At 43.7% G+C, this 26,801-nt stretch overlaps 1 protein-coding gene across 8 annotated transcripts in view; it reads right to left on the reverse strand.

Annotated features, from left to right (window-relative positions):
- RUNX1 (RUNX family transcription factor 1) overlaps nucleotides 1-26,801 on the reverse strand; it is a 176,255-nt gene that overhangs the window by 38,977 nt on the left and 110,477 nt on the right. For all 8 annotated transcript variants that reach the window (XM_055703229.1, XM_055703225.1, XM_055703224.1 and 5 more), the window contains one exon: nucleotides 15,059-15,163. In XM_055703229.1, coding sequence (XP_055559204.1) covers nucleotides 15,059-15,163 — 105 coding nt within the window. The remainder of the gene's footprint in view (nucleotides 1-15,058; nucleotides 15,164-26,801) is intronic.

The raw sequence follows: 26,801 nt of genomic DNA on the forward strand, positions 1-26,801 counted from the left end.
TTTTGCCTGCCTGGTGCGAAGCCAAGCATCCCAGCAGCGCACGCCCATGTGCTAGCAGCCTCACACGGAGGCGAGCAGTTCCTCTGCAACCAACAGGACAAGGGCTGCATTAAAGGCCACCGAGGCAGGAATTAACTTTCCTGCTTTGAGCCTAGCTCAGGCACTAAATTTGTGTCGAGCTGGCACATGATGCGGGGCAGGGCAGGCAAACCCGAGCTCGCTCTGAACAAACCAGCGAGCAGACAGCGAGCAGGACAAATTAACCCAGGCACCGCATCCTCCCGAGGTCACTGCAGGGCACCCCATTCCCAGCCAGCTCCCCGAGCTGAGGGGGGTACATCTGCCTGTCTTTGCACTGCACATCCACCAAGTGAAACTCCTGGACGCCACCCCCACCCCACCCCTGTGCTGCCCCAGACCATCCTGCTGAATTTTGGGCATTGAAGGGGGCTGGCTCAGCTAGCAGCCTCCTGCACAGGGCCTCCTCCATAGCCTGGGGGTACCAGTGGTGCATTGGCACACCCAAGATCTTGGACTTGTGGAAATTCCACTCGTGTCAATGCACTCAGGGAAGAAAGACTAGCATCAACAGGTTCCTTCTCAGGGGAACTCTACTGTTGTTTTCATCCATGCATCGCAGTTTTTGGTGGGAACTACCTAGAATCCATGCCAGGCAATTGTCACCTCAAGATGTTGTTCCAAAAGTGGCTCTTTCTTTTTTCTCCCCAATCAGAAGAGCTATTTAACCTTTTCTCCATTGCTGACTGCTTCAGGCAGCAAGAGAGAACCTGTTTTGCACAAAGGTCTGCAGCAGGTAAGTGAAGAACTGTGTCAGAAAAATGTAGCAAATATAAATGGTTTTCCCAAGCCACTATAAATGCACAGGCAGAGCTTTGCTAGGGTGACTTGTATTTTTGTGTTTATTAGCTTTACTTTGAAGTTACCCTCTAAATACCTTGCTTTAAGAGCAGGCAAGTTATCCTCAGTTCACCCCTGTAAAGCCCAGGACTGTTATTATCCCCCTTTTATATGTGGAAAACTGAATGACAGAGAATTGAGGTGACTTGCCCGTGGTCAGGCAGTGACCCTGTGGCAGACGCTCGCCTCCCGGCTCAGCGCAGTGACCACAAGCCCAGGCTTCCTCTTTCCAGGAGAGCTGTGTGATGCAGGATGAAAAAAAATAATGGCAGGAAGGCACTTGGAAACTGGTACGGCTCCACTGAGCCGGCAGTTTGGCCACAAGGATCTGCCACTTTTGCAAATCAGATGGGATTTTGTGGAAGTCAATCAAACATCCACTTGTTGAGTGAAGAAGACTTTGGCCCAGAGTTTGAAGAGAGAGACAGATTGCCATGAGACATCACCACTGTCCTCTTTCCCTCCCCATGTCTCCATAGGTTTTGACAAGCATCAGTTTGCAGGTACTAGCAGAGGAAAGAAAAGAACAGCATTTTTTTCCCTTGGGTTGCATGGTCAGTGTTTGAGACACTGGAATAAACAGGACATCCAGCCTGCTTGGCTAAAACATAGAATTTGGGGGCTTTTGGACTTTTTTTCCTTATCCCTTTCAAATACTGTTTCAGTGAGGCCAGGTGATTTTTTTTTTATGCAGAGTATTAAACAAGGAGGGCAGAGGAAACGAGCTTTTCCGATACTTTTACAGCAATGCAACATGAAAGTGCTTTCTTTCTTAATGGGAGGGAAATGCAGTTTTATAGACTTTAAGAGACTGTGGAGCACTCAGCTTGGCCCATGGCCACGTGGTTGGGGCTCTGGATGTGGAAACAAGAACAAAGTGCCCCAGCAGCCCTCGTTTCTGTGCATGTTGGGCACTCATTGGGAACAGTCGCTCACTGTGGGTTTCACACCGCAGCTGGCCCCATGGAGAAGACAGCAGCGCTGCAGGCTGCTTCCAGGCACAGAAAAAGAAACAGGTCTCCCATTACCTTCCTTTTAACCTAGTTTTTAAAAGTGTTACAAGATGCCTTTCAGGTTCAGAAGGGGAGAAGCAGGTAAAACAGAGGCTAAGGAAAGGCATTGCTACTCTCATTCTGCCAGCCGAAACTACTGAAATTCCTGTGGGTACCCAGGACCGTTTTACAAGTAAACACTGCTGGAATGTATTAATGGGCTTTTTTCTCTCTTTTAATCCAATCACAGGATGACTACACTCTTCTGTTGCTTGCTTACAATCACTCGCAAATCTGACTATTAGGACCTGGTGCATCGGAAGGTACTAACACTTTGCAAAAGGTTTGGGCTTGGGGGACAATGATGGAGACTTGCTGGCTCACAGCTGCTGGGCATCCCGGTTAGAGGATCCCAGACCTGAGAAGACATGCCACAGGTTTTTGTGTGTATTATCCACAAATTTTCAGCCCCAAATCAGCAGGTTGTACTTGCATGGAGATAGTATAAGCAAAGTTTAATTAAGTGGAGCCCTTTCTCCCTGAGGGGAACAGAATACCTCCCCTTCTCTCCTCTGCCCCCCATTTTTCCCAGGTGGACGTGGAAACTTTCACATCCAAAAAGTGGATTATACACAGGAACTACAGCATGTGGTCAGACTTTGCTGAAGTATGGAGTGACTGATGAGACGCAATGCTTTGGATTAATGAAAACTGGCTGCTTTGGAACCACGTTGGACCTCGATATAAGCATCTCCTCTTTTCAGGGCTGTTTGTGTTCAGGACTTTGGTTTGGCTCCAGCTCTAGTGGGGTAGAAAATAAGCCATGTTTCATTGTGTCCCGTTAATAAAGTGGTAAACATTGTTTTGTGCCATGGAGCTAAAATAAATCTAATTATTTTATTTTGTTCATAGTGAAGGATGAGAAGAAAACATACTCTTTCACATTATTCTAGGAAGTGAGGACACTATCTTTAACGCAAAAAATGATATATTCTTGTAAGAAAAAGTGAATTATAGTGCTTCTATATTACTACCAAGCTGGGAAATTGAAATGCTTGAAGGTCAGCTGTCCTGCTCACAAAAAAAGCTTTTTTTGCTAGTGACAGAAATAGTGCCTTAAGTGCATAAGCCAGTAATGTTTTTCTATGTGCCAGATATCCCAGATATAAAATACTTTGCACGCTCTTTTTCCCTGACTTCCTATCTGCACAGAAAGAGCTAGTATAACTTTTCCAGGACACCATTTGTTGTGTTTTCAAACAGACCTGACCTCATCCTCCAGAGATGCGTGCACATGCGTAAGGCACTAACCATTGTTACATGGCAGCCCACAGGGCTCTAGGAAATCATGCTTGAAAATAAATCCATAGAGTGGTTTCCTCTCTAGCCTCCGTCACTTGGAAAAGACTTCTATCACTCTCAGGCATTAGAAGGATCAGTATGGGATAGCGTCAGATTTTACCAACCTCTTGTACAGTGTTAAAAATATAATGTAATGAGTTCTTAAAAAAGGAACTGGACACACTGTAGGATATTTTGTATTATTATTGCTGTTGTGAGGAAAATAATGGTGATGGTAGTCAGAGCTTTGAGTAGACTCATCAGCAATTACATTTTTTTGCTGTTTTTATAAAGCACTGTACAATGTGAGCCTTCTTTCCAGACAGAAGGAGCATCATGGTAGACAAGACATTATGCTCAATGGTTTTGTGCAGTGTCTGTAATTACCAGCAGAATCAGTACTGCTCATCAGATCCGACTTGACCATAGGCACGAGGTGGTGGGAAATGTGTGAGTGAGGCTGAATATTATGCGGCTCAATGACCAGGCTGATATTCAGCCGCTCTTCAGAAGCTGAATGCCAAGCAACACCAAGCACAGACAGACTCTGGGAAGCCCTTCCAGATGTGCTTCTCCTTTCAGCTCCCTGGCAAACCTCACCCTTTTTGTGTCTCTATGGAAAAATCTGCCTGTTACTCCGAGTAACTGCAGACAGACTAGATGTTTCAGGTATGAACCTTTGCTGAGTATTTAATTTTTTCCATCAGGGGATCCAATTTGGCTGTATGTTGAACAGGTGTCCAGTGATACCAACAAGGTGAGCAAAGATTTACATGGCAGGTTCCCTGCTCTCTGGTAACCCCCAGTTTTGCCTGGGGGGAACCCCAGGCAGCTTCTTGCACCTCTGTTGGGGTGTTATTCACCCTACTGTATCAACATGCATGCTGAGCAGCTGGTGCATTTTTTTCCTGTTTTTTATCAGTAATTAAACAATATTTTGGCAATATATTTTTTCATACATCTTTTTAAAATCAGCACTTTTTAAAAAACTTCACACAAACAGACACTATAGGTAGAGCAAAATCTGCAATGGAAGAGAGTCCTGCCCCAGAACAAAAGAGAGCAGGTGAGAGGTTCCAGATCCAGCCACTCTTGCCTGGCTTATACTAGAAAAAGAATGTGGTTTCCTATTTTCCAGGTGAGTGCCCTAATTTCAGGCTGCGAGCCCTTTTTGCCAGTGATTCTCTATCCAGCTGCAATGGGAGAGCTCCAGCAGGGAACATCCACAGCAAAAGGGACAAGCAGAAGCTGCAGGTCTCCCTCGCCTCAGCTGGCATGTTGACTGCAAGACCGCAGGCTCCTCTGGGCTGGGTCCTTCCAGCTCTCTCCCTGACTCCTGACGAACATGTGAAAAGCTTCACGTCTTGCCTGAGGTACCACAGCCAGGAAAAGCAATCTTGACAATTTTTGCAAGGCAGAAAATATGCTTCCTCTCCCCCCAGCTCTGCTGGTGAGGCCTGGGCTGTACTAACAAATAGCAATGCACGAACTTCCCACTAAAAACACAATTATTTTGCTTGCTATGCATCCACCAAAACTTATGATGAATCTGACATATGTGTGTCCTCTACTTCTGTTGTGCAAGTGCAATTATTCTGTGGGTTCACCCCAGAAATTAGGTCATCAGAGCAAAGTAAAAGTAAGGGAACCGAGTGTTAGGAGTTTGGAGGGAAGAAGTTGTTTATGAAAGTTAAATTAGTCTGCAAAATTATACCCTTTGCTTTCTTTTCCCTTGCCCCCATGTCAATGTATATACACTTTAAAAATCCTGACTCCTTGACAAAGTTTGAATGACTCCCAACTTAAGCATTGCATTGCCAAAACCCTCTTTTGTTTCTTTGTAGTTTGCATCTTCCCACATGTACAAACCACCATAAGAATACCCTCTAGCCATGGGCTGAGACATCATAGTTGAAGATATATATGAAAGAGTAGGTGCAGAATGAGACACAACCAGCCAACCAACAGCTCAGCAAACAACCAAGAAAAATACAAGCACAGAAAGACACCTCTGTCCAAAGAAAAGCTGCAGAAACACAAAGCTCAGGCAGCAAGGACTGAGCCACCATTTGAGCAGTTCTTGGGAGAAGGTTGTCTCTCTGCTGAATACAGGGGACCAGGCTCCTAATTCAGGCACCTTAATGAAATGTGTGAGCTTAGGTGGGATGAATCTGGACCACCTCCCTCAGCCTGAGTGGGAAAAGCGAGGGATGACAACTTATGCCACCTTTGCAGTGCCCCTGAGAGGACAAATGAACAGGAAAGTGAGTTGCACGAACATCACGGTATTGGAGGCCAGAGGAATAGCTTAGACAGAAACCCATTTCATCAGTCCGCTGAAATATCTCTAGACAGTAAAATGAGCTGAACAAGGGACCTGCAACTTAAATGTCAGGTGCTGTGCCTCATTGTTTATGTAAACCAGGGGAATTTGGCAACATGAAAGTAAATTTACTCCCCATGGATACTGACCATTCAGACTTTGACAACTTGTAAAAAACTTTGCTCCTGTGCAAAAAAAGTATATAGTCAGGCTACGCATTTCCCTTGAACTAAAGACCTTTGCTTTTACCAAGTCTGGTGACTGGTGTTTCTACACAATAATCGAAAATACCTGGTTTTCCAAAGAAATGAGGGTTTGGGTACTTTAATCTGTAGGTTACTTAGAGTCCCTCCTCTGTACTAACGCTCCATTGTGCCTACACAGGACTGCAGTTCACTGAAAGCTCATAAATTTCATGTGGCTCTGCCTAGTCTTTATTTTAGGTTCTTGAACCACTTTTTGCTTTCCTCGTTTTCTTTGCAGCTGCAGAGAGATATAGTAAGCTACTGTATAGCATTTTGAAAGCAGGGCCTCTGAGAAGTTTCCAAACTGCATACAAGCAGGTTATTCTTTGGCTTGTTTTCTTTGGCTTGGTGTTAGCAGTACAGAATGAGTCAAACAGTATTAACTTTCAAGAGGGAAGTGGTGTGGTCAACCAAAACTGTTTGCGGCTAGATTGCGAAGATAGGTAGAGCAGGTAATGAAGAACAAACCATAACGCAGGGTGTAGGTAGGAGAGGCCGACAGACTCAGACAAACAGAATCCTTAATAATTAAATCAACACTGTCGCCTAAAATTTCTGCAGCTTTATGTGCTAAGGTTATGACACAGCCTGGCTTTTCTGGACTGGTCAGCCTTCAGAAGTTGGCCTTGGTGCATGTTGTGCTAATGGACTCAAACTACAACACTCTGCAAAGGAAGAATAAAGGTCAGATACTATTAAAACAAAAGAAATATATCAACTTTTCATTTATGCTGGTTAAGTTCTGTCTTGTGTCTTCTCCCATTTTTATAGTGTGCTCCTTATCTGTTCCACAATTAAAGAAGGCAAGGGAGATGTTTCCATCCTTCCCTCTCTTTAGGATGTGTTTCGGTCATTAACAAGCGCATTGTGCTCTCATGCAACAGACAACTCCCTCCCTTACGATTCAGAAGCAGAACTGAGATGGCCTCTCCCAACCATTGCTCTCCCTCACGCTTTGCACAGATCTGTGCAGCACTAACATAGAAACAGTCTGACCAAGATTTATCATTAACACTAATAGAAAATGCATTTACTCATTACAATTCCCAGTTACAGCAGATGAGCAAAGAGCAAGGGCACAAATGGAGATGCAGAGCAAAAGCCTTTTTTGTGTTCTTCACGAGTGACAGGGAATGAGCAAAAGCCGCGGTGTTTTTGTATGGGCCTGCAAGGAGGAAACTGCTGCACCTTCTGATAACCAAGGCCAGGCAAAGCCAGGAGGGACTGCAGAGCAGATGGATTTTCACCCCTTCCAGGTATATTCCAATAAGAAAACCAGGCTGTTCACTGAAAGTGCTGCACAGCTTCATCCAGCCTTTCTCTTAGACATGCATTGTTTTGGTAAACCCGTAAGTAAGGCAACTCCTCAAAAACAGAGGCTTCAGAAAAGGTCCTGCACTGCTAAAAGCTTGTTTGGTGAGTATGAGTGTCTGACCACTCCATGCAGGGTGAAAGTTTCCCTCCTCCTTCTTCCAGCTCCCTTAGGAGCCTGAGGAAGAGAAGACCCTCTCTCCTACCTCCTGTGGAGAGCAGCGTGAAGGAAGTGGGTTGCAGAGGTTGTGTGCAGTCAGCTCCTGCTGTTTTCCAGCACATCCCTGAAGGGAACTTTCTTGTCTGCCAGCAGTGCAGTAGGCTTTCAGTGGCCAGCCCTGGAGGGACAGCAGGACTGCTGACCGATGCTCCAACAGTCCAGCTGTGCTAGCTAGCCTCCTTCTAGGAAGGGCAGGGGCTATATAACATCCTTAAACCCACAGTAGGCAGCTCCATTGTGGGGTTTCAGCCACCAGCCCATCCATCCCCAGCTCACGCAAAGCTCCAGCAGCTGCATCAAACCTTTTGTTCACTCATGTTTAATGGCTGCCATTCTAAAGTCCTTCCTTGCTGAAGAAACAGGGCAGAGGAAGAACCAGACTCAGAAATCCTTGATTCAGAGCACCACCAACTAACTTCACTGGAAAGATACTTGGCATCAGTGAATTAGGATCTTTGGTGGGGACCAGTGTAGAGTCACATCCCCTACGTCCAACCTACTTGCCAAGGCACTGCATATTAATGCTTTTCTTTACATACCCACGCACACAAAGTACAAGTAACATCTATACAGTCTTCTTCCATATTTCTCTGGAAAATGTGCAACCCCCCGAAAAAAAACCCCACCCCAAACAACTTGTTCACCTATCTTAACAGCTACACATTCTTTGTAAGTAAGAGCAGTTGACAGGAGAAAGTCAGACCTACTATCTGCTTAGGAAGCATTTTCAGAAGTAATGTACCTTCACCTACTACGGTGTTTGTCAGAGTTACAGAGTACTTGCTTACTGATTTCAGCCGAGCTAGACCGAGGCTGCATACCCCTCAAAAATCCCACCATGCAAATATAGGTAAACACTTAAAAGTATTTACCACAGTCTTTGTAGCCGTTCAACCACTAGGCAATGAAATAATATGAAGTGCAAAAAACCCGAAAAGTTGACAAAGACAAAAAAAGTGAAAGACATGAAAAATAACTACCTACCTGTTCTCGATTTAAAATCACACTAATTCAAGGGGGCCGGAATAAGAGCTGTGTGGGATTAAGTGACTCAAAAACAGAGTTGAAATAATTTCTATAGGACTGGGCCAGCCTTACCACTGTTCCTAGCCCACACCACAGCAGCTCTAGTTTCCTGTTTACCTGCTTTATCAGAGGAAGGAGTTGTCCTGTCAACACTTCTGTGTATCTTTAAAAAACCAGCCAAATAACCAGGCAAGCAAATATATATGAGCTACTGCACTCCCAGAAAACCAGTCTTGATACAAGATATCATATTGCACGTATTTGACAATTTTATTGAGCTAAAATAGCAAATTCCCTGCCTCACACCACCCAACATCAACTCTCCTAATGGACTCAGCAGCGAGACTGAAAAATGCCAGGGAAAATAATCACGTTCCATCTTTTCCTTATAGAAAAGAAGCATCTGCACCATGAAACCTCAAGAATGCTAATATTAAAAACCTATCCAGATCCTACCTATTGAGCAGGAAAAAAGCATCCTCCCTATCACTGTTAGGCCAGGGAGTGGCAAGCATTCATATACATTTCATAATCCTTTTGCACATCTGATGGAGAACTGCCAGCACTGTTTTTAGGAGCTGCAGGTAGCTGCTAGCCAGTTAAAGTCCGTGTGAGGTAGGTCTTGCCTGGACCTTCTCTCCACTGAGGAATCTTTGCTAGCAAAGACAGTTACTGTTCTTTGCTTTTACCGGTCTTTTCAGCTCGTGGGCAGCATGCCTGCTGGTATGTCTGTATGATTTCCACTCAGAAACCAACTGCTTGAGAGTATGGGCTTTGCTTCAGGTTCCTGCTGCTAGTGAAAGCCCCCTTGGGTGGCCAGGCAAGGGGACTCAGACCTTGGAGAACAGGCTGGTGCTGTGCTAGCCCTGCCAGACACTGTGAGGGGGCCAACCCCAGTGCAGAGCTGCCCCTGCCCCATGGGTGCTGCTCCACCATGTCCTCACAGAGGAGAAGGGGTTTGCTAAGCAGCTGGGATGTGGGGCACAGAGAGGTCTTTCTGGGACACAGGGGACCCAAAAGCTGCAGATCTGCTCATGGATGCTCTACAGAGCTGACTGCATCCAGACACACAACCTCTGGTTCCATTCTGCAGCCCAACTTTTATCATCCAGTGTCAGGTGGTCCTCTGCTATGTGATGCTCCTGTGCTATATGGTCCTGCACTAAGCCAGAAGGCCCAGTGCTGGCTGTATCACTGGAGTAATTCAGGCCGGTTGTGTGAAAGTCTGTGCATAATGGAAACAGGCCAATTTCCCCCTCACTCTTCACTTTTCTTCAGAAAACACAAGTCACAAAGGGACAAACTGCTCTCTGCTCTTTTGCTCGTGTACTTTCATTATGAAAAATGGGCTGGTGGCATGCACAGCTTTCACAGCGGGGGAGGGACATGCCCAACCACAGGGCATATGTTTTTGGCTGTTGTTCCCTTGCCGCTCTGGGGGACTGCAGAGCTAGCCTGGCTGCCCGGGGGGCTGCTAGGACTGTTCTGCCTGTTCAGAAACATCTCCTTTGGTCTGCAGGCATGCCCTCGCAATAATATACAGCTTTATTTTATTGAAATGGATTCAATTGCTCTTCTTTGTCCACCCTTCGATGAGACACACACACACAAAGAAAACCAACAGTGATCCCCTACCTACCCATACCCATTTAAAGACAGCAACACATTAAGTCACATTGTGTGAATTTGAGCTAGTGATATTTTGTAACTTCCCCCAGCTGCCGCCCTCATGCATATAGCTGTTGCACAAGCCAACTACAAATGTCCCCAGAGTGCACTCATAATATAAGCACTAGTCTACCCACGTCACTATCACCCAGACAATAGGACGCGGGGACACAAAAACAGAGGCACAGACCTGGCACTGCACAGCCGTTGGCTTTTCTTGCAGCCCATCCCTTTCTTTTGTCTGTACATGGTCTATTTAGGTTGGAAGCTCTCAGAGGCAAGTACCTTAGCCAAGATTTTTTAAAAAGTGATTAGCAAAGTTGGGTTGTGATACTGAGAGGGTGGTGTGCTGCGGAGCACACAGCTAGTGCTAGCAAAGGAAGAAAGAGTCCCAGCTGCATTTCTGTTATGTGGACAACCAACTTGGAAGCACCACCTTTCCCCCTACAGGTTTTCTGCTAAGTAACCTTTAGGCACTGTAAGTCTCCAGGTGAATGGAAGGACCTGATAAACCATCATTGAAATTTCTATAGTGGGCCTCTTCCAATAACAAGATGATTCATTTTTTCATGGTTTCTAAACTGTTTGATGGTACGTGTTATTCCAACAGATGGAGGCACTTGCAGAAGAAAGCAAAGAAGAAATGAAGGCCTTTAGTATTATTGCAACTTACTGAGATGAAAAGGGATTTTTGAGAACGGTTTGGCTTTTCCTTGCATGAAAGACTGAGGGTGAAAGTAATGTGAAACCCTTAGAGGAATCATCCCTCGCCAGCCTGATGTGCAGAGTCTTCCTCGCTTCTGCCGTGGGATGGGGAACGCTGGCCCCTCATGGACTCTGCTGACTCTCCTCCCAGAAGCTGCTCTAAGTCTGTGGGCAAAGGGTGGACAGGGCAGGGGAGAGGATAAGCGGATCAGGTGCACTTAACACCACCAGCCCTTTGGGATTCCCTAAGAAAGACCTCAGGCCAGCCAAGGGGGCATTTGATGATTTCCTTCAGAACAGCTATAGGCCACGGGCTTTCCTTGAACCTTACAGGTGGGATGGGATCACCTTAGATCAGGATCTGAGGATGTCCTTAACTGTGGTTGATCAAAGGTGCACCTGCCACCCCCATCCCACCCCTGCCTCTGCTAGCTTTGCCAGGTGGCAAAAGGAAATTTCCATTCCTAAAAAGGTGCTTCCTGGGCCAGCAACTTTTTAAGCTTCTGCCCAAATACTGCTCAGCAATATTATTCTCTTTCTGCTTCTCAGCATCCTGCCTGTTGATACAAGGATGCCAAAAAAGTATTTGGGAAAACCACATATCCAATGCAGGATAATCGCATTTAATGCCCAGCTTAACCTTGGACATCTCAGGCCCACTGGAACTAAATCCATGTAACCTTTTCATTTTGCACCATTTTCAGGCACCTGATCCATTAGTGAATTTTTCAGAGCTATGTAGGTTAAAACAATTAAATGAGAAAAACAGAAAGAAGCAGTCAAAAGAAGAAAAACCTAATTTTTCAGCAGACGTACACAGTAGGTCAAATGGCCTAAGGGAAATATTTAATTTAAGAGTCATACTATTTCTACCAAGTTTCCTAACCAAAAGTATTTTCATCAGGAGCACTACTCTTGATCTGGTTACTGCTAATGATTTTCCCCATGGACTTAGCTCATAAAAACATAAATTGCTTTATGAATCATAGAATCATAGAAGTTGGAGAAGAAAATGATGGGTTAGGTCATCTTGCCCTTCTCCCTGACAGTGCAGTATTATTTCTTTTTATGAAAAAAAATTGAAAATAAGCATTTATTCAGAACTGAAGAATAAAAATGAGAAGTTCAGAAGAGATTTTTAAAATACATAATGAAAGCAGTGGAAGAGCAGCCAGATTCTTAAGTACTTTGGCTCTCTCTACAAGCCATGACAATATGATGAGAAATATCATCTGGATAGTCACAGCCAGAAACTCAACAGCAAAAAAAGGACAATGGTGTAAATCTTGCTCATGAGTAAGTATCACAATTGTAAATGCAAATCTGGTAGTTACATAGGCAAATACGCTGCTAGGCAAAGACCGGGCCATCACAGTAACCACATCCAGACGTACAATGGGACATGCAAGAACCCGAAGTCTGCAGGCCTTTGTGCAGAGTGAAGGTGGCACGTGTGATAATACACGCTGTGTTAGCGTCACCTATCATGACATCTCCACACACCCTAGTAAGCCAAAAAGTCTCTGCTTTGCATTTTTCCTTTTGGAGCCTTTGGCTGGAGTATTTTTCTGTTTTCCAAAAATTATTTAAAATCCTGCTTTGTATTACTTTTTGAAGCTTTTTCCCCAGGTATGCCCAGATAGGAGGCTGTCATTTTGCCTTTAAAAAAACTCCACTTCGAGAACTCATCTAATTCTGGCTCAGACATTTCTCTTGATCTGACATTCTCTGAAGACAAAATAAAATGGTTCTGTTATTTCTGAGGTTAATCAGTCTTAGAGGTTTTTTAAAAAGGTCTTTCTATATCCTGTAAAGTTCACTAAAAATCGTCCTGGTGTGAAGTTCTGACTCTTGTCTCAGACGGCCTCCATCCTCAGAAATGACACTACCTTCCAGCATTTTTCACAGGGAATTCACTCACTAGAATTCATACTGTCTCAGAACCATTATAGAGTAAATGAATCAAAACCTGTTGCTGGAGTTAGTGTTGGACTTCAGCATGTTTTTTATAGGTCTCTCTAAGACAGCAGTATCTAATTTTGTTCCCATTACTATCTTCCACAGATTTCTTTTGAATTGGGATATCTTAGAAAATACATCTCAGTATTTCTGTAATTCATTCAGCTCAAGTGAGTGAGTAAGTCATGGATCTGTAAGTATGAACGTTCCTAAATATTGATTACTGAAACTAGAAACACTCTAATCGATTCTAGTCTCAATACAAAAAGGCCAATATCATGTTAAATCCCTTCAGTACACAGCACGCATGTTTTGATACGTCTAACTGCAAATCTTGTATGTGAGTTTGTGCAGGTAACAGCTCTGCAATCTATTTTTATACAGGCTACACATGTAACTGATTTAATTGAACTGATGCAAAATAGGATACACCCACCTAGTGAGAGTGTAGAAAAATAAATGTACAGCCCAAACCGGCCAGAACTGTCTCAGAATGGAGAATGCACTTCTTTTCCTTCACAGCCTGCAGTGTATCTCATCAGGCCAATCCATATCTCAGTCCAAGGCATGAAGAGGAAAAGAGATACCAGACTGATTGCAACAGCCGCTGTGATTCAGAAACCCTTGGTGGGAAGTCAAACTGAAGGACTTTGCAGCCCACTTAAAAATGAAAGGAGCATAATCCCTTCTACGCTGCCTCACGAATGACTTAGCGATAAAAGGAGCTGTGCATTCCTACTGAGGGGGATGTCTGACCTCTCCTCCTGACACGCATAAAGCCTCCTCCACTATGCAACTGATTTGCCTACAATAAAGTGAAATTATTTACAAGGAAGCTTTTACATACATTTGAGTTGGAAAGATATGTATGTTACTTTAGTATGTATTATATCTCTACTTCCTTTTTAAAATGTAGAATCTTATTAAATATTAACTATTATACCAACTGAAGAATTGATTTAAAACAGTAGATATGCCTGCAAGATGATTTTGTTTCTTACCATTCTAGCAGACTCACATTAAAAACCCTAAAGCTTATTTGTTGTCTGCAAACTATGAACATGCCCAGGTAATTGCATATGCAAATCTGGAACTTGCATATACAAATATCTTTTTTTTTTATGTGCACAGCTGTCTGGTTTACCAGGGACATTTTTCAGGGACAAATCAACCACAATTAAAAAAAAAATTTAAAAAAAAAATTCAAGCTAAATAAGAAGCCTTACCCGGACAGCAGTATTTGTTTTAAAGTCTGGCCTCAAATCCAAAAAATATAGGTCAGATTTTTTCACTAAATGCATGCAGCATCGTTATGCAACTCAGACAAATGCAGGCTCAAGAAGAAACTGCACAGCAAGACATGAGTTTTCTAAGCTATTTTAGTTGAAGTTTCAAAGTATAAGAAACCCAGAGCTGCAAGTCTCATTCTCTAGTGGGTGTTTGAATCCTGCTGCTCTCTTCTCCCCAGACGATTCCACTTAAGCAACAGCCAGGACTTCTGCCAAGCATGCAGGAGGAGTGCAAGAAACTAACCACAAACCTCAATTTACATCAGGGCATTTTGATAAAAATATGAAAATGCCCCATTTGGGCTAGTGACTGAGGTTAATGATTGCCTCTGGTAACAGGCAGCGCATGTGCTGCAGAAGCATCTGTACCTGCAGATCTGTTCCACCCTTGCTTCACCCTACAGACAAAACAGCCTGCCCTTGCCACCCAAACAGAACAACTGCCTGTGTGAAAGCTGCGGGTATTCTTCTGGAGATATCAAAACTGTTCAGCTCCTCCTTGTACTTAATTCTGATAAAAAGAAAGGGGAAAAAATAGGAAAGATTGGCTGTCTGTGAAAATGGGTGCTCCTAAGCTATACAACAGCACAAGGTACTCCATATGAACTCCGCAAGGCAGCACCCAGGTGTCCTCTTTCAGGCATTTATTTATTTTTGCAGTGTGACTGAGCTTGAAAAGTTAGATCAATGACATATTGGTTTCCAATGCTTTAAAATCCTCTTAACATCCGAAAGGCAAGACTAGCAAGAAATGATGTGTAACGTATACACTGCCCACCTTTTACCAGCATCCCTTCTGTCAGCTTTTGGGTATGATCCAAGTCATCCCTGGATAGATACTTGAAATGCAATGCAAGTCATATTCTCAACCAGCTGGACACCCATGAAAAGTAAGGCTTTGGGAAGACATAATTAAAAACATTCATAGGACAACCTTGGATTAAAACATACCCACTGCTCCACATGCATTGGTTATTGCTGCATTTCATGAGGCTGGTGATGAATCCCTGTACTAAACCATCAACTTGGCCTTCTGCAAGTGCTGTCATTAGTTCACTTACTTCTGGGTTCGCGAGGTCCGTCCACTGTTATCTTGATGGCTCTGTGGTATGTGGCTACTTGTGGCGGATTTGTGAAGACCGTGATAGTCAGCGTGAAGCTTTTTCCTGCAACAGGAAAAAAATGTTATTGAGCATATGTATGTGTTGAGAAAAGGTGTACTCCTCATTTCAGATGGTGCTCAAACACACCAAATGGCAATCAAACACTTTAGCTGTCTGTATCTGAAGAGACGTACGTGCTCAGAGCGGGGTATATAACCTCACAACTGCCTATTGCTGGATGCATTCCCTCTGTGGCAACTGCTCAAAGCTTTCAGGGAAAAAAAATTAATTTATATTTAAATGATCTACATTTTGTTTGTAAAAAAAAAAGGAGGTTACCCATAACAGTTAGAGTTTATCTGATCTACATGACTACTGGTAGGTTATCTGTACTTTCTAAAAGGTGTTAGTTCAGAGAGGGCTAGAAATTGTGGCTAACTCTTCCAAAACTGCCACAGGAGTCTGATGCACAGAGCTTGTTTAAATTAAAGAGAACTGGGTGCTCAGATCCCCTAGGCAGATCATAAAATCCCGCGCTTTGTGGTTGAAGCTAGCATTAGATCAATTCCATATTGCAAACCAGAACCCTTTAAAAATAATCTGCTACTGCAATGCCAAGAAACAAGGGAATGGAAAAAATAAAAAAATCCCTACAGCTTGTCCACAGGGAATTAAAACTTTTTATGAAGACATAGCAGAGCATTATGCTTAGTTTCTCCATTATTCAGTAAGAAAACTGTGAAGGCCTTTTCAAAATTTACATGCATGCCATGGCTCTAAGTTGGGAAAAGCACTCATTTTGTTGGATGCTGGGGAGGGTTTTGTATCCTCTCGTGACTGCAATGCCTTCAGATCCTGCCACCCCTGGATTTGCTTTTGGCCAATGCCAGTATTTACTTCAGGCATTTTTTAAATAACAAAAGTAACATTCTGCATCTTTGATAAGAACAAATATATGCATTTGTTGTGGCTTTGGCCTGGACAACAATAAAAATGGTGCCTGTCAGCAGGTTTAGCATAGTTATCTCAGCATCATGAAGGACTCAGATACTGACAGGAATCTTTGTTATCAGTAAGAGACATCAAAGGACATCACCCCGAGTTAGATAACCAGGAACTGTTGAAAGAAAATTGAGGTTCTCCTCCTTTGGGTACATGCTGTGTGAGCTTTCCCATACAAATCTGCCTGCTTCATTTTACCACTTGGCTCCAGCCCTTCTAACTGCTGCGTTTCTTGTCTTCTAAGGCTTCCCATTTTTATTGTTTGCTTCATTTATCTACATAAATAATGTTAAATTAAAATATAAATGTAAATATAAGTGCCTGCCTCCAACAGCAATATTCCCCCCTCCTTATGCACACTCACTTGCAATTCAATACTTCTCTTAATGCAGTTCCTACTTTGGTGCTAATGGTCTGCAACAACATCACAGCGCGCGCACACACATAGCTGTTACTGGAAACTGGCCTCATCACATCCCTGTGAATTAGAGAGGTATTCTCCCCACTCTACAGATGAGGAACTGTGGGGAGATAAAGTGTCTTGGCCACGATTTCACAGGAAGCCTGTGGCCAGCGATGCTAACTACTTTGGCTCCTGCAACTAAATCCGAGTGTAATCCTGAATCACAGCCCTGACAAAGCAGAAGCTGAAACGCAAGCCTCACAAATGCCAGGCCAGTCTCTTCCCACCTCCACATCCTCACTAGAAAGCAGTCCCTGAGATCGAAAGAATTGCAGCAGAAGAAAAAGTCATTTCAGATTCCTATCTCAGGGCCTTTATCCCTCAACTCTTGGGTCCTGCATCTATCCAGACCAAGGATGGCTGTGTTCTTGACATTCTTTAAATACCAACTTTTATAGTAAAGCTTTACAGCTTTATTACTCTTTCTTTGCCAGCACAACAGATCTTTCTATGAGGCATCAGTAATGAAGTTCAATAAAGTTCCTTCCAAAAAACTTTGTCACCCACAGCAGTAGACTTAAGAAATATCAGAGAGGCACCTGTAGATCTTCCTTCTTTCCAAGAATAGTTTCCCTGTATCTTTATAAACAACACCCATTTCACTAAGACTGAAGGAGACTTTGAAAATAATACTTTATTCTCTTTACTAATCTGCAGTGTTTCCATCTTACTTCTCATTTGGGTTTTTTGGGTTTTTTTGACAACTGCTCATGCATTAGGTAGGGTGCTCCTGCTGTTCTGCTAGAATATGTAGTCAATTTACTTCTTTAGAAGGCTCTTGTGGATTTTCCAGACAGAAAAGAAACACAGAAAAAAAAATTATAACAATAGTGAAATGTAGTAAAATGGGGCCACATTACCAGTCTACAAGGCCAGGATAAAGAAGAAGAAGGAGGTGAAGTTACTTTCAAAATTTTCTACAGAACAGACTAGGTCTCAGAGCCTATATAAGGTTGTGACACAAGCTGGCAAAAGCAGGAAGATACTTAGCTTACTTCTTGTTGACAGAAGACTATTCATTAACCACATACTGGTTAACCACAGGACTATATAACCATAAACCTATGTGTCACTCATTGCTGCTTACCGATAATTCCGGCTGTGTTTTTTCTCTGGTTATTCTGTTTCATTTACATTTAGCTTTATTAAGTGGTTTTATCACTTTTATTCATAGCTTCTACGTTATTCATCGTTTACATGTCTGCTTGACAAAGGTAGATTTAGATTGGAGGTATTGTTAGTGAAATCTGTATTTTATGGGTATTCCTGCTTTGGGATGACAGCAGGCCTATAAATGTCTACTCCTTGCTTTTATGTATTATGATACAACCATGATACAGATTTTTATTACCAACATACACTTGCACAATACACTTAGACACAAGCCTGTGCAGATACACACACATACATATGCAACACACAGCAGACTAAAACAGTGGAAATAATTCCAGATTAGTCAATGGAAGCTGTGTTCGGACTCCCTAGCACTGGAGCCTGTATCAGATGCCGTGATTTCTGATGCCTAAGTGTACCTCCTAACTATCAGTAGAAGACCTATACTGAGCACTTAGTGTCTCTGCTCCGCTCAGAAAGGGGTGGGTGCCACCAAAACTGAGTCAGACAGCCTAAGTGATGGACTGACCTCTCTAGTGACCATAGAGAGGGGCCAAACACCCCAAGAAGGCATTCTGAAACACTGGTTTGGTTTGGATGTCTCCTGTAGTCATGATGACAATTTGATGACATCCTAGCAGTCACAGCAAGTGAGCATGTAGCGCTCCATTAGCTAACATCAAAGTCTAGGACCCTCTGGGATAAACAGTCCCATAAATCTGCAGAAAACCATACACAAATTGGTTTGGGTCTATGATACATGCCTCAGTATACTGAAGCCAATCGCTACTGCGTCATCATGGGAGTCTTTGCTGATGGTGGAAAGGCTGACAGGTGATGTCAGCATCAAGCTGTGCCTCGCTAGGGTGCAAGAGTCACTTCAGAGACTGTTGCTCTCTCTGTAACTATCCCTGGCAGTGCCTAATATTAGGCACATAGCACCTCCTGAGCGCAAGGATTACATTCTCCAGATGTGGGACAGGGCACTGCCTTTGGAAACCCTTCCCACAGACATCAAGCATGTCCTCATATGCGTAAGGGCAGAGCACAAGACTCACTGCTTCCATTGAGTCTTCCCTCACAACTAGGGTAGGAAAAACTGCTTGGTAATATTTATTTTTGCAAGGGCATTAAGGTCAGAACCCTCCTAGAAAAAGTAGTGGGAACAGTAGCATGTCTGGTCAAAATACAATACTGACTTTTGAAATGATACACAGAGACTCTTGATGGGTTTGCTAGACATCCTACTATCAAAAGTGCCCTGAAGAGTCACTGCTGATTTGACAGCTGAAGTCAGATGTATTAAACCAGTTGTCCCCAGTTCATGACTTCACGAGATTGCTCATGAGATCCCCTGATGCTGTGCAAAGCTGCAAGAACTTTAGAGGAAGCACAAAGTGCCTGCTCAGCAATACTGTCCATGGACCAGCAAAAGGTGCAGGTCAGCCTCCAAGACCCGAGCATCTGAAGGTGTTGTGCCAATGCTCTACACTGGAATACAGGACTTTAAAGTCTGGATTCAGTCTGCATCCCATCTGCCAGAGGCTGGAAGCAAAATGAGCGGGAAGGTCACATCTAGCATGATGAGAGGTTATTTAAGTGGTCCCCCAGAAAGTACTGAAGGGCTCTAGAGGGAGCAATAGGCTTGTAAGCTACAGCCCCTGGGAATGTTTGAGAGGAACCAAGGCGGAAAAAATGAATCCCAAGTGACAACATGGTCACATGAAGTTCCTGTGTGCTGCTTTAGTCATCCCTGAGTGGTGTCATGACCAGATGGGTCTGGGGGTGGGAAGACACACTTAAAATGTAAGTGGCTGCATGGGCAGATGCAAAGGGAAATGAGAACAGACACGCTTTAGGGAAGAGAGGCCACATCTTGAACCTATCACTTCATTTTAATCCACCTCTTTCTCAGGCAAAAAGACGTCGATTCCACTGATGAAGGTTCATCCAAATGAGAACAGAAAAAAATGGAGTTAAAGCTTCAGAAGTTTGCCCGGGGGGGGGGCGGGGAGGAGGGGGAAGCAAAGCCAACAGATGATGGGTTACAATTACTGTCTTTTGGTTTGGGGATTTATTCTGATGATCACAGATATGTCATTAGAGTTGTTTGGGTTTTTTTAAATTGTTACAGTAAATTATTAGATAAAAAGAAGAAGAAAAAAGGGAAAGGAGCCAAGAATGCTTGTGCTGACAAGGACAAAAGGTATAAATGGAAAAATATGAAATGTAATACACAAATGCAATACAAATTATATTACAGGCATTTCTATTATATTAGTGACAGACTTCCAGGTTCTAGCAAGGAAGATTATGATACTTTTTTTTTTCATCCAGCTTCTACTTTTTAGTGCTTATGTACTTACTTTTATTAAACCATGCTAAATGATCAATTTTATACATCTTTACAATTTCTCACAACATCTTCCTGGGTATCTGCCAAAGTGAAGATGTCTACTGCATTTTAATAACATATCTGACTGTATCTCTGGGCAGGTTGTAATATGCACACGCTCACATATTCATTCTCAAATGTCAACTATTATACACTGGGGCCAAATTTTGCCATTCTTATCACATAAGCCCCTGAACATTCCAAATGTGATCAATAGGGCCAACATAATTTGACCTTGCATTAGCTAGCTGCTGCTCCTCATATGAATTAAATATTTTTGTAAGTGTTCAAGTTGCATATACAATTGCAAAAAACCTGCACAAGTCCAAATTCATTGCTCAGATGGTGACTTTTTTCTCCTACTCACAGTGACAGTTTCATGCAATCAGAATATAACTTTGCCTTTTCTGTTTGGTCCAGTGGCTATTTCATCAGAAAAAAAAACCACAGCTGAAGTAAGTGGCATCAAAAAATAACATAATTTGTTTACCATCAGCACCACAGATACCGCTGAATTTAAATATGAGAAAAAATCTGTTACTCACCTCATCTGATACCATGCTGTAAATGGTTTACAAATTCTGACTGCCACAAACCAAGGGTCCAAACAGATAAATGTCAGCATGGGCTTATGTCAGCATACTGGGGTGATTGCCCAAAAAAATTCAAGAACTGCCCATGCAAATCAGTTGCATGGGCAACAGATCTGTTTGTGTATTTATATGGAAGTTTTGCAGGTGTAAGTATATGTCGAGCCAGAGATTTGGGAAATACACCCACTTGCCTCCTGCCAAACCAGCCTGGGTCAGCATAAAGGTATACTTCTGAACATTTCTGTTGAGTGTCTCACTCCAGGAAGTTCTTATATCTGTGTTTACATAGCATCTACTTACTCAGAATGAAATCTCCATCACATTAAATCAATAGCTGTTTTGTTCTGGATTTATATGGGGCCAGGTTGTCATGCAAACAGCCAAAAGCAGCCCTGCTGCAAACTTAGACCCAGCTATGAGCTATTGAATTGTCTTTGCAATAAGTTGTGGAAAAGCAACTCACTGCTGTGGGAGCACAGCTGGCACTGGCTTCTCCCCTTCCTTTTCCTTCCCAGCTCTCTGCAGCAAGATCTTAACCAAGATGTGCACTCGACTATCTTTTCCTCCCTACCCATTCTCCAAGTTTTTGTTCAGCTAACAAGTCAAATGCTGCGGTGGAGAGCAGCAGAGCCACTTGCATCTCCTGCTGCAGTTCTGGGGATTCCCAGAGCTAGAAGGCTAGAAGAAGGTTGTGTCTGGGGTGGAATCATTTCAAGGCATTATTTCGGTGAAGCATATGTACATTTAACCTAGGGCAACACAGGAACTATATTAAGCAACCAAAATTACATAACTGAAGTCAAGTAACATTAATAGAGATGCTGTCAACCTAAGCAGACACTAAAATTGAATTTTACCTTAAGCTCATTATCTGTGTGATAAGGATAGTCCCTGACACTCTTCTGGAAATTGTCCCTGACAATCTTCCTATTTTACAAGTCAAAAACGTAACCCTAAGTCTGCAAGCCATGGACATGAAATATTTAAGCAAACAGATGCAGAAGCTGGTTCTATAGTCAGTGTAACTTACAGCTGTTAAAACAAAGCTGACTCAGGCCCTCAGCAGCTATTCCAGCAGACACATCCTGGTGATGCACAGCGATGTTTTGTACATGCCCCTTGTCATCAGGTATACCAGCCATGCTACACCAAGTTTCCCTTTGCACTGGAGAATGCTCATGCAGGTAGCAGTCCTAAAGTTGCTTTCCCACCCCCTTTGCTGTGCTACTACAGTGGCACCAGCATTCAAATCCCTTTAGTCGGAAAAAAAGAACATCTTCCTATGTTCAGAAACAAAAAATACCAGCCCCCGCCATCCCAGAAACATGTCACCGTCAGTCCAAAAATCACATATTTGCTTGAATGCTGCTTTCTATCCATTACTGTACCAGCTAACACCTTCAGTATTTGATCTGAATCCCTCAGATGAGTGATTCTCTATTGCACAAGCAGGGATTGCTCACATTCTCAAGCACTGCAAGGGTGGGACTCAGCTCACTAAAACAGCCACAATTTTTCTCTCTCTTTTTGGTCAGATGTTTACATTTTAATTTGACAAGAGTGTGTGCAGCCGGTTTCACTTCTGCACTGATGAGTGGTTTCACTTCCCAGTCCCATGTGCTGTCATGATGATACCGTCCACTGTCTCCTCCAGACTTGCAAGGGCCTCTGTGCTAATCCCTTCCCTGACAGCCTGACAATGTGTGTAGAAGTGCAGCCGCCACTGTTGCTGCTGCCCCACTGTTTGCCTCTGAGGCACCTGATGGCCTTTCTCTGCTTAAGCAACTTGGATTTGAAATGCACTCATTTGAAAGGTTCATATCTAAAATGATCAGCACAAGGCATCAGTCTCAATTGGATTCCTCTGGGTTCTTTCCCTCAAGTTACTACTTCTACTAACTTCATGTAATTTTTGCTGTGAATGTGCTTCAGCAGTGATGCCAGAAAACCACGGTTTATTCTGTTTAGAGAAAAAAAACAACCTGTGGCAGTTGCGTAGCAGGAGATACCAGGTGCATGTACTAAATGGTCATGGCCATTTATCAGGGAGCAAGCTGCAGCAGAAGACAGGAAGGAGAATAACTGTGATCTTATGGGAAAGGACATAAATTAACTAACTGAGGAGAAAAAGCATAGGGTCAAGAGATTTGGGCTGGAGGTGGCAAGAAAAAGGTCTCTGAAGACAGGGTGTCCTTAGACAGTCAGTTTAGGATGACACCCAGTAGTTAACATAGACATTAGCCACTTTTGTATGCCAACATCAACAATCCACAAACACACAAAACCACCAGGAATACCCCTATATTGTGATGTTGTTTAATTTCAGCAGAGAGATTATCAAGCTGTGGTAGGAATGTAGCTGACAGGAACATTATTTATATTCTAGTATCCTCAGGTCCAAGTCCTGTGTAAATATCACCAAAAAATTTGGGTTTTGTGAGGGAGGTGGCACATCTATGTGTGTGTGTCAGTCTGTGCACCAGAGTTACAACAGTGTTTGACAATATTTAAATAAAAAGTGGTTTTCCATTCTGTTCTGAAAGACAACCCAAGTAACCTGCTTTAACTGAATTTTGGGGGTGGGATGCATTCTTAGACTGAAAGCCTGCAGATCAAGTTTGCAATATGGATTAAAGCATTAAAAGACTAGAATGGGGGGGGGGGGGGGGGGGGTCGACCTTTTAATGGAAAAGCCAAGCAGCCTCTAACTATAAGTGGAGTTGCTGCAGTAACCAATATAAAATTCTTATGAACTTGGGTGGAGACAATAATTACAGCGCAGGAAGAACAAGATGCTATGGGGTGTCTGGCCTCTGCAGCAAAGTGGCTGTACAAGATTACAGTTTGAGTGGTAAAATGCAATGCTTATTGTTAAAATATTTTTAAGACTTGAAATGTATATAAGCAATTTATACAAACCTACATGTCAATGATGTTTGAAGACAGATTTTGAGAGGGTGGAATTATTTTTTCCCCAAAGATGACTTTAATGGAAATCTCTGATGCTCCTATGAGTGGGCTACCCCAAAACCTCTGCTTTCAAGCTGTGACCTACTTACTACATATTAAGGAATTTTGATTTTTTTTTTTCCCAGTGCAATATCATTTTAGTCTTAAATGAAGTGCTTCTCTATGTTGGAGCTTGGGCTGAAATGTTTAGAAATTATTTAACCTCCACAAAGTGCACCCAGCTCTAGAGTAGAACAAAGAAACGATCATTCAGCAGACTGCTGTGTCACTGCTGAGCGACTCAGAGAAAGGGAAAAACAGCAACAGAAACACGAAATAGAACAGTTCAAACCAAAATTACTTAAATGCAAAGCTACCATCTTCTCACAGAAAATGCCTTGGGATCCTTAAGCCTAATAATAGTCCTTAACCCAGCTATAATTTCAAACCATTAATAAGCTTTTTGAGGTAGAAATTATCACCTGCATTTTACGGGCGATGAGAGAGACATGAAAAAGTTAAGGCCCAGATTCACAAGAGGATTTAGCTGCCTGAAGTGGGATTCAGGTTTGATTTAAATGCTTAAGTCCAAAATTACACCCCTCACTCCTCCCCCCTCCCCATCCAGGTGGTGCCTAGCAGCAGCTGCAGTGGGTATCTGAGGGGGCTTCCCCTGCCAAACAGCCCCATGTCTTCGTGGCCACAAGCTCGGCCTCTTGGAAGGAGCATCTCAGCGTGGTCAGTTGGCTCTGACCCACAGCCTCAGCCCTCCTCTGCCCCTTCTCCTCATGGAGGTTTGGTTGGGGGGCTGCTGCCTGGGGCTCACCCACTGATGGCCTCTCATGGTGGCCCCTGCTCCTGCTTTCAGCATTAGGGCATTTTCCCAGGGAAGGCCCCTGCTTCATAGGACATGCCTCAGACATATGCTTTGTGCTCCCCAAAGGGCACCATAGCCAGATGGCTGCAGTGGGGTGGCAGAGTCCTCAGCAGTGGTGGCCCCAGTGGCTGGAGGTCCTCTGGGAGAAGAGGTCCTTCAGGCAGAAAGGTGGTGCCTGCGTGATATTCAGGGCTGGTGGCTGCAGCATTTGGGGTGAGGGGAGCACCTCATGCCACCCTCTTCTCCAAGGACTACTTCTGTGTTTGAACCCATCATTTCTTCACCCCTCAAAGCTGTGTTCTCATCCGTTGCTTAATCATCAGACCAGGAAAACCTTGGTGTAATGGGTGCCGTTGGTTTTGGCAGATCCTATTCTGAAGCACCTTCATTTCATCGTGCATTGTCCTGTGAACCTAAAAAAAAGCCCTTTAAGACCCGGATTTTGTCTCAGTCCCTCTCTCTTTTCCCAGCCCTGGCTTTCATTTGGGACCAGCCCAATCCTGGCTACCTGTCCAGCCAGGTGCTGGCACACCACAGTGCTCTGGCACGGTGCAGGAGCTGGGAACAAACATGCTCCTTGCCTTACAGAGCGACGAAGATAATGACCTCTCAGCATGGCTGCAGGCAGAGGCACCAGGTACAGGGAACAAGGAAGGTGTGGGTTCACTGGAAGAGCAACACACTGCTCTGAATATGAAAGGCAAGGAACACTTCTATGATCATCAGGGCCATTTTAGCAAGTGAGGGACTTCCACCGGCAGTAGCCTAAAGCAGGTGAATACCAACAGACAACCTGACAAGTCACTTCTTCAGCAGCTAGCTGAGCGTGGGAGTGTGCACTGGGACTGCTTACCCTGAGTTCATTTTCTTAGAGGCAGGACTCCTCCATGCTGTCATTACGCTAATGCAATGCACATTGATTTCAGAGCTCAGAAGAGGTCTGGGGTCACTCGATGGATATCCATGCAGTCAGTGATGGGGGAGATAACACTGCCATTACGAACTTGGAACCTGCCAAGTTCCACCAGAGACAACTTTCAAATGTAGAGCAACCTCTGCGGCCTTAGAGTTGTGGTGCATAAAGTCTAGCCTGTGGAAACTTTGTGACCTTGCCAAAGCATTTCCCTCAGTTCCTCCCTGAACTTCAGGGAACTGATGTGCATACACACTGCTCCATGCACCGCCCCACTGAAGAGCTCTTATGGCATCAAGCCTTCAAAGCAGCTGCTTCCCTCTTCCTCGCCTTGGTCTCCAGAACCTCCTCCCTCTCCCCCGCACCCTGCCCACTCCCCAGCACCACACAGCAAGTAGCTCCCCATCCTCTGGGGGAAGTAGAAAAGGGTGGAAAGAATCTAAGATAGTTCCTACCAGAACACTTTGAAGACAAAAGCTGCTCCTGTGATAAAGACTCACATAGGAATCCCAACCTGTGCTGAGAGGCAGCAGCTCTGAAAGGGGATGGGCAGGGATAGCATCAATAGAGGCAGGAAGACAAGAGACAGATTGATGCAGGGCAGAGATGAAGGGAATGACGACGATTTGAAGTGGCTAAGAAAACTGTGTTGAAATAATATGCTGGGAAAAGCAGTAGAGAAGTAGGATAGGAGCAAGAGGGGTGGAGAGTCATACAGCATTAAGGTAATAGAAAAAAATGTATATTTTTTTACTGCTGCTAAAGGGTTTTTAGAAGGGAACAGAGACTGATTCAGACTGATGAGGGTTTATGCACATGACTGCTGGAAAAGACTCTCCTGACAGCACTTGTAAGCCACTGATCTGCAGTATCCTCACTTCTGCTAACCCTGAGTGAGCTGACAGGAACTGCACGCCATGGGACAGTCACCTGAAGTTCACTAGCCAGCCTGGGAGCCAGGGTCCTAATTCAACTCTCAGCATGACTTTATTTTGATGACAAAAGAGCAGCTGTTATTTGACTTGTAATACAGGTATATATATTGATATATAAGTACATAGGTACACACAAAAATGAATACTTTTTGCCAGAACTCAAGAAGCCTCTGAAGGAGAGCACACCAGAATAAAAAGGAAAACAACATGGGGTGGGTGGGTGGTGGTGTGTGTGCAAAAAAAAGCTGAAGGGCAAACAGATCTCTTGAAAGTATGTAACCTTTTCATCTAGGGAGGTACTTTGTTTTCCCTGAGCAGTATCCTGGTAAACCCAACTCCTTTTGTCATGGCAATAAAAAAAAAAGAAAAAAAAAAAAAGAAAACGCTCAGAGGATAGTGTCTGCCTCATCCTCGTTGTTAGCCTGAGTTTCAAAAATGTACAAGCAGAGCTCTGCAGAACC

This window comes from Falco cherrug, chromosome 2 (genome assembly GCF_023634085.1).
Source record: "Falco cherrug isolate bFalChe1 chromosome 2, bFalChe1.pri, whole genome shotgun sequence".
NCBI lineage: Eukaryota > Metazoa > Chordata > Aves > Falconiformes > Falconidae > Falco > Falco cherrug.